Source organism: Panthera tigris, chromosome E2 (assembly GCF_018350195.1).
Source record: "Panthera tigris isolate Pti1 chromosome E2, P.tigris_Pti1_mat1.1, whole genome shotgun sequence".
NCBI classification, from domain to species: domain Eukaryota; kingdom Metazoa; phylum Chordata; class Mammalia; order Carnivora; family Felidae; genus Panthera; species Panthera tigris.
Window position 1 is genome coordinate 46,946,867 of NC_056674.1, and position 8,140 is coordinate 46,955,006.

Here is an 8,140-nt window from a genome sequence, read left to right on the forward strand (position 1 = left end):
GTGAGAAAATGTCTTATTTTGGAAACTTTCTGGTTTAAACTTTTATTTATTTATTTTTATTTTTTGAGAGAGAGATTACAAGCTGGGGAGTGGCAGAGACGGAAGGAGACACAATCTGAAGCAGCCTCCCGGCTCTGAGCTGTCAGCCCAGAGCCCAACGCAGGGCTCGAACTCACAAACTGTGAAATCATGACCTGAGCCAAAGTTGGATGCTTAACCGACCTAGCCACCCAGGTGCCCCATCTGGCTTGAACTTTTAAAACAGTATCCCAGTTTGCTCATTTGACTAGCTTTTGTTATTAAATTGCCCAAGAAATGGGACGCTGAACCTTTACCATCCAGCACCCAATTTGAGCTAAACAAATTAGTAAGTAGCAGCAGATTTCTCCCAGAAGTCCAAGTTCTGCCGCTTTCTGAAGCAGAGGATTTTACTTCAAGGACTCAAGACCGGAAAGAGATGTCAGAATCGTTAGAAATAACATCTTTGTGGTATTTGCCCATTTTAATAACTTTATGAAGAATTCTTGCCCTGCCAGCAGCCCTGGCATAACCTGCCACCACTTGACAAGTCCCTGCTTCTCTCAAAACCTCGCTGGGCCTCTGGATACTGACTTTGTAGAACAAAAGAATAGATGCAGATCCGGAGGGCAGTGGGCCAGACGTGGATTTGCTTGCCAGACGCTGACGTCCCAGCTCTGTGCAGACCAACACTGTCTCTGCAAGTTCATTCTCCCCTCACTGGGCACTTCCTTTACAAGCCTTTTCTGCAAAAAGAGATGACCACCCATCCTGGTTCTCATTGACGTGGCATAGAAGGAAGGCCACTGTGGGTTTTTGCATCCTTTGCTGACGACAGGAGAGAGCTGCCCCAGGGATAAGACATGGAACCGTAGCAACCATCCCAGGACCATTAGGACCAGCCCCTGGATGAAACGTGAATGTGTGGAGAAGAACAATAAAAACCTGTGTCCCTGATGATGCTATCGAGCTGCTTAGTGAACTCTATACCTGCCTCCCTCCAGAAAGAATAAAATGTCTTCATTGCCTGTCACTGTTAGTTGGATTTTCTGTCACAACTTCAGTCACACAGTATTTGACGTGTGGTAGGTGCTCAGATACCAACAAAAACTTAGAACTTGCATGCATAAAATTGTCATATCTTCTTTCTTCCTGAGGTCTTTAGGGAATGTTTCTCTGAAGTCCTGATTTTTAATTTTTTTTTAATGTTTTTATTTATTTTTGAGACAGAGACAGAACATGAACGGGGGAGGGTCAGAGAGAGAGGGAGACACAGAATCTGAAGCAGGCTCCAGGCTCTGAGCTGTCAGCGCAGAGCCCAACGCGGGGCTCGAACTCACAGACTGTGAGATCGTGACCTGAGCTCAAGTCGGACGCTTAACCGACTGAGCCACCCAGGCACCCCTTTTTTTTTATTGTTTTTGTTCCTATGTTAGTTACTTTCCATTCCACAAGTATTGATTGAGTTCATACCAAATGCCCTGCCCTGTGCTCCATGCTACAGAAATACAAGTGACTCCTGAATGGTAGAAGGCTTTGTAGTGGAGACAATGCCCAAACCTCAAAGGAGGGTAGGACATACTTGTGTGGAAAGGGAGAGGCATTCAGGAGAGGGTGCCAGGAGGAAGAAGCCCAGATGCTGGAGACAGCAGAACATGTTCAGAGAGCCACGCGGAGTTCAGTGTCACTAAAATCCAAGGGGTAGACCAGGAGGGCAGGAGGAGCTGCTGGGGAGGAAGCTGGAAATGATAAGTGAATTGAGAAAATGCTGAAAGTTTTCTCTTACTGTTTTCCTTCGGGACAGTGGCCAGAAGCCACTTAAGTGCAATCAGATAGTTCTTCAAGACAAGTGGAGTATTTTTTCTTCAAGAAAATTTAGTGCTAAAGCTATACCAACCGAAAAAGAACTGTATTGAGAGATATTTTGTTTATGTGTGTGTATAATTCTTCAGTTTCTGGCTATTCTCTCCCAGCTTTTAGAATATAGTTGTAAGGTCTTCATTGGTCTCTACTAGCTCTAACCTGTTGAAAAGTGTGGATGGATCTAGAGAGTACACCTGAGGACAACTTCACAGTGAAGGGCAGACCCTGGTGCGAGAATACTGACATCAGCATTTTATGCCATGAGAAGGAGAGGCCATATTTTCATAGGACACAAAGGTACATTAATGAAAGGTCAGTGTACTGAAGGCTTAAACAGCAGGAAGGAATAGAAGAAGTTAGAAGAAGAGCCTTCTGTTTACAGGGGTTCTGAAACCTTTCTTCTGGGAGACCCTTAATAGCAAGACCCTGTCTTTGTGAAAGGGAAGACTCAGGTGGCTTGCATTTGGCTCCCAGTAAAGGATAGGTTTCTTCCGACTGGGAAAAGCATACCCTATTGAGGAAGAGACTTGTAACTCTTTTTACCAAGTTCCAGAATGCTCATAGGGATGTTAGGGACCAGCTGTTTTAAGCCCCTCTGGAAGGAAACCAGGGACCGATGGCAGGGAACTGAAGGCACTTGGCAAACATGTGGCCACACTATGATCTGGACTCACCAAGTCCAGAAGTCCTGCCTTTACCCCGTCTTACTTTGTTTTCTGAAGGCTGGTGTGTTGGAGCACAAATAATAAAATACTGCCTGTGCCAAAACCCTTGTTTTCATCCCACGTTGAGCTAGCCTCTTCCTCATCAGCCCGCACTCTTTCCCCTAACACACTTCAAAGAAGAGGATGCAGTGTAGAGAGCTGAAGTTCATATCCAGACGGACCTGGGTTCAAAGTGAATTCAGCCTCACTATCTAATAGCTGTATGGCCTTAAACAAATCACTTAACTTCTCCAAGTCTGTTTTCTTGTCTGTGAAACCAGGGTAACAGTGACCTTTCTGAGGCCTGCTGTTTGGTAGGCACTCAGTCAATGAGTATGATCCCCAGGGTGGGAAAGTTTGTTTCGTCTTACAGATTTTGAGTTGGCTTGGGGTGTTTTCTTCCACACTCCTAGTAGACTCTATACCACTTAGCTGCTGCTGTACCATAAATGAGAGAATAAAAAAGGCCTGAGGCTAAAAATAGCACAGAAATGACTCAAAAGAAATCCCTTTATTGATTGACTCAGCACTGCTTCACACCCCATTTTATCCCCTCTCTTCCCATCTAGTTTCCTCTCTTCCAGAGTAAAGTCTTGCTGTCAGGCTAGGGCTCCCAGCCAGACAGCATTAGTTGCCAGCTGTGGTTTCCTGAATCCAGGCCAGGATGGAGGGCACTTTCACGTACACGCCATACTCAGCAACCCTACAGCTCTTATCAAAGCTCAGGATTCCAGCTGCATACCAGGTGTTGTCGTCCTCGTCGTGAACGGCAAACGCACTGCCAGCATCACCGTAGCAAGTATCTTCCTGAAACTTAGACAAGCCAGCACAGAAGGTGTGCTCATTCAGTATGGGCTGCACCCCTACAGGACTCTTCGGTGACTTCTTCTCGGGCACTGTGCTGCCTTCGTAGTGCTTCACACAATTCTCTTGATCAGCCACAGGCAGCATGACGTACTTCAGTAGCTCAGTGAAATTAAAGTTGGTATTTCGCCCCCATCCAGACACATAGCCCACACGCCCCACTTCTGCATAATCTTTTGAAGGTAGACAGATGGGCATTACTCTCTCATCAATGGGCACCTTCTGTTTGAGTTTGATGAGCCCGATGTCTACATTGGAGTAGTTAGGGTGGAGAACCACCTTCTCAATCTCCACAGGCTGATTTTTCCCCACATAGAGTTTTAAAGTTGGGGCAATGTCTTTTGCTTTTGCATCATCGTTATGGCCCAGGAAGAGATTTTTAGCCGTGGTCAACAGCCACTGTTCACTGATCAGTGTGGCCCCCGAGGTGAGATTATGGTGGGAGACCATCTTAGCCTGCCAGGGAAAGCTGCCTTTGGCATCCACTGATCCACCCATGATCCGCTGCACCTGATCCACCGGGTTCTTGGGCTTTCCGCACACTGTCAAGGAAAGCAAGAAAGTCAGGAGCAGAAATGTCAGTCTCCCAGTGTAGGAAAGAGGGGCAAAGCATTGGCAATTGCTGCTGTCTAAACTGTTGTGTTAATTTCTGCACAGCTAGGAATATTTACACTCCTTGCCTTACCACCTGCTCCCCCCATTTCCATTGTTGACAGTTTAAAGTGGCTCTTTTTTATAAAGTTGTTTACATCAGTAGGGCACAGTTCTATTTCCTGCTTTTCTAACTCATGAAAAAAAACAAGTAGTGCTGAGATTTTCAAATCTCAATGCTGAGACTTTCCCTAAAAGTCATTGTGAGGGTGAGAAGCTATAAAAATTCATTCTCCCTAAATAAAGAGCCATCTGTTGCAGCATTGGCTGGAACTCAGATTTTAGGTAGAAGGCAGCTTAGCAATTCTACACCACTAGTCATAGAAGAAGGCAGACAGAATCCTCCCGTCCCAGGAGGGAAAGGGAAGGAGCAGTAGCTTTTCCTAATAACCGGAACTAGAAGTCCTAACCCGTCTCCAACCTGCTGCCTCATACTTCCATGGATTTCTTTTTGTTCTGTCCTCCCATGACTAGTTCTTCCTGGAGCTGGCTGTACACTTGACCCTGGGCTGCCTAGGCGGCCTCTCTGTACACACAGGGCCTTCTGATTCTCTGGGGGCAATGTGGACAGTGGATTCAGTCAATACCCCAAAGACCCAAATGAAGGAGATCCTTAGTGTACTTTTTTGGAGAGCCATCACCCAAATGCTCACTTATCGGCCTGACCATTTTGGGTTCTCCCAGGTCCCTCATCTTGGCCCTGTGATGCTCAGAGGAAGCCACTCAGGAAGGATGTGCCTGCCCACACACTAGACTCTCAACACCTACCTTTGGTCAGCTTCCCAGGGCCCCTGGCTTCCTACCTGCTTCACATTCGGGAAGTTTCTCTCCAATGGCCTTGTTTGTCCAGTGCTTCTCACTGTTTAATGTATACTCTCCTGAAGCAAAAGGATAGAAAAGAGTTAAAAGACACTGAATCTGGACCCAGCATGAGGAGAGGAGGTGTTTAAAGAGAATCAGAGAAAGAGAGGAGAAGGAAGGGGAAGGGAGGGAGGGAGGAAGGGAAGAGCAGTGTACTAGAAGCCAAGTGGTGGGGGGGGGGGGGGGCGGGCAGCAAAGCCCAGCAGGACAGATTTGTTGTCATGGAGACACAGTACAGAGTAGGAACCAGGGTTCAAATTCTGCCTGTTCATCTTACAGGCTACCTGAACTTGAGCAAGTTATTCAGCCTGTCTGTACCTCAGTGTCCTCATAAGGAAAATGAGAGTAACAGTATCTCTTCAGAGGGTTTTGTAAGAACTAAGTGAGCAGATATACATCAAGAACTTAAAACAGTGCTGGGAACACAGTACTCACTAGTAAGGACCACCCCTTGTCATCACTGGCACCACCCTTGGTTGTTTTTTTTTTTTTTTACCACATCTCCTTTTGGAGATGTAGATCTCACTCTGAGATGAGTAGGCTACATGTTATCACCTCCCCTTAACAAAGGAGAAAACTTGGAGCTAAAGTTAATTTGCCCAAAAGGCCACAGCTACTGGTGACAAAATCGCTATTAGAATCTACCTCTTCTGGTTCCAAGGAGAACATGTAAGTTTTCTGGCCCATCACCCTTGGCCCTACTCATCATGGAAAGGCCGGGATGGAGGAGGGTGCAGGGACATGGTCCAGGTCTTACCGTCTCCTTCGGTGCGCAGTTTATAGAGGGGCTTACACTGGTAACGAACAAAGTGCTCTGCATAGCCATTCTCAATCTCTGGGGGCTTTGGAAGGCTGACCTCTGCAAAGGAAATGCAATAGGAAGAGGGGGTTCATGTTCAGAAACTCATCCCAGAGACCCATGAAAAGAGTTGAGAAGAAGCTGTTCTGCGTATCAACTGCCCTCCACCTCAAATGGAAGCCAAAGGGAAGGCCATCCCCCCTTTTCTCTGGATGGCTCTCCAGTGTTCTTCACGGGACTGAAATACCAGAGGTTAAGATGAGAAGGAGGAAGTGGCTCTTCCCAAAGAGAGGGTGTAGATGTGATAAGGTCAATGAGACCTAGCAGTGCTGGGACATCCAGCTCCCACCCAAACCCAAAGACCTACCTGTGTTATCCGTGGCATTGCCAGTGTCCACTGCGAAAAGCTGCCCCCAGAACAGGAGGGCAACGACAGCTCCCAGGGCTCTGCAGAGACAGGACAAGAAGGGGTGCACAACTGGTCTCCTTGCTTCACACACACACACACACACACACACACACACACCTCCCATTAGCCAGCCAGAGAAGAAGGTACATGGAAGTGTTAGAACCAAGAAGTTGCCTCCTGCCAGCACCCATATACACAGTCCACTCGGGTTCCAGTGTGGTCCGTGCTGCTGGGAATTCTACATGAGCCTCAGAGAGGAACCACCAAGATAGGAAGGTACATAGGCATGTGGGCCTCAATTTCTGGCAGCATTGAGGAAACATTAAGTTGCTAATAATAAATGAGCTCTCCTGAAAAAAAAAAAAAAAAAAAAGAGCCTCCGACACCAAAGGCGCTGGGCTACAGGATAATAGCTAATAAAGTGTGGGTAACTTGAAAATGGAAAGGTAGGGATTTCTTATGCTATTCCCTAGACTTTTTAATTTTTTCCATAAGTAGATGTTTTAAATATACAGAATTTATGGTTTTCCTATTATTTTATGATGATTTGCCTTTAGGAAACCCCAAAACACCAAAAGGTCACCAGGAAGATAACGGGCTTCCTGAAAGCATGACCGTAGACATGGGCATTGACGCATAGGCGACACTACCAGGTAATCGTTTCGCTGACAGAAGCCAACTGTACAGAGATTGCTTAGTTAAGTATGTAGTCTTGTTATTTCAACCTTTAAAAAAGGTTTGGTTTTTTGGTTTTTTTTGGGTTTTTTTTTTGCTTTGATAAAATCTCAGTGCCTTAATTGGGTCACTCAAATGTGTTACTATTGGTCTTACACATTTTTTAAAACAAACAAAAAAAAATCTGCTAATAAACATATCTTAAATACCAGAAAGCCTACTATGGGAGCCTCTGGCATCCCCTGTAAAGATGAAAATTTTGTAACCTCGAGGAAAAAGATATTGTTTAGAGTAAGTCACATTCTCATGGACACAGAAAAGCAGAAGATTTAGCACGCTAAACTAAACCCCTTAATTTGCTATAGTTTAGCCCAGTGGCCCTATTTCTTTGTTCTTGATTTCCATCTCTCCTTTGGTTTCCCCCATACCTGAGCTGTCCCGTGGGTACAAGATGTGCACAGAGAAAGATGACATGAGCAAGGGAAGGAGGGAAGTGGCAGAACCATGGACTCACCTCATCTTTGGTTTGTCCTGCCGGATGGAAGAGCAGTGCTGTGGGAGCTACCTGCTGATGCTTTTATGCCTCTGGTATCTCACTCCACCCCCTTCTGGGTTTCGTAATTGCTGTGTCTACACAACTTTGACCTTGTTAAGGTCACTGCATTTTCCAGTAACAGAGCCACAAACAATATGCCTGTTAAGAGCTGAGCTCTTGCTTCACGCTTGAGTTGCCCCTGGTGTTTCTTTACAAACCCCAAAGAAGCCTGGCCACGCCATGACCCCCTGTAGCTGCCCAAGTGTTTCCCGAAATCAGTCACTGTGTAGGAGTGGGGGAGGAAACATCAATCTGTGTCTCTTTGTTTTGGAGAGTTTTCAGCACTGAGGGAAAAAAAAAAAAAAAACACTTCTTTGCATTATTTCAAACGCCTTATAGATGTTCCCGCAACCTGGCTGAGACAGGGCTCTAAAGAAAGCATTTCCTTTTCACAATCATCTTCCCCACCCTGTGTTGACATCTCCCTATTGCTTAAAACTTCTCCAACCTGAAATCAGTAAAATGTATTTATTGTCTTCTCTGATAGTTCTTTGCAAGAAATCACACAAAATGGTTAAAGCTGTACTGTAGGCTGCTGCAAACCATGCTCAATGGCAGTAGTTCTCATGGTATTGTAATCCAGTAATTAATATAGACAGCAGGTGAGGAAAATCAGTATGCTTCAGTCAAATGTCTGCACTCTTTATTCCAAGTCCTACTCAATTGAACTCAATAAAATACTGCTTTGTTCATTAAAAAAA

General features: G+C 45.6%; 1 protein-coding gene across 1 annotated transcript; it reads right to left on the reverse strand.

Annotated features, from left to right (window-relative positions):
- Window positions 1–3,077: 3,077 nt before the first annotated feature.
- LOC102954606 (haptoglobin) lies at window positions 3,078–7,460 on the reverse strand. The gene is made up of 5 exons (XM_007074937.3): window positions 7,359–7,460; window positions 6,128–6,207; window positions 5,719–5,820; window positions 4,904–4,978; window positions 3,078–3,991 (listed from the first exon to the last, which is right to left on the reverse strand). The coding sequence occupies exons 1-5, from the start codon at window positions 7,361–7,363 to the stop codon at window positions 3,213–3,215; spliced, it is 1,041 nt and encodes a 346-aa protein (XP_007074999.1). The 5' UTR covers window positions 7,364–7,460; the 3' UTR covers window positions 3,078–3,212.
- Between the last annotated feature and the right edge of the window lie 680 nt (window positions 7,461–8,140).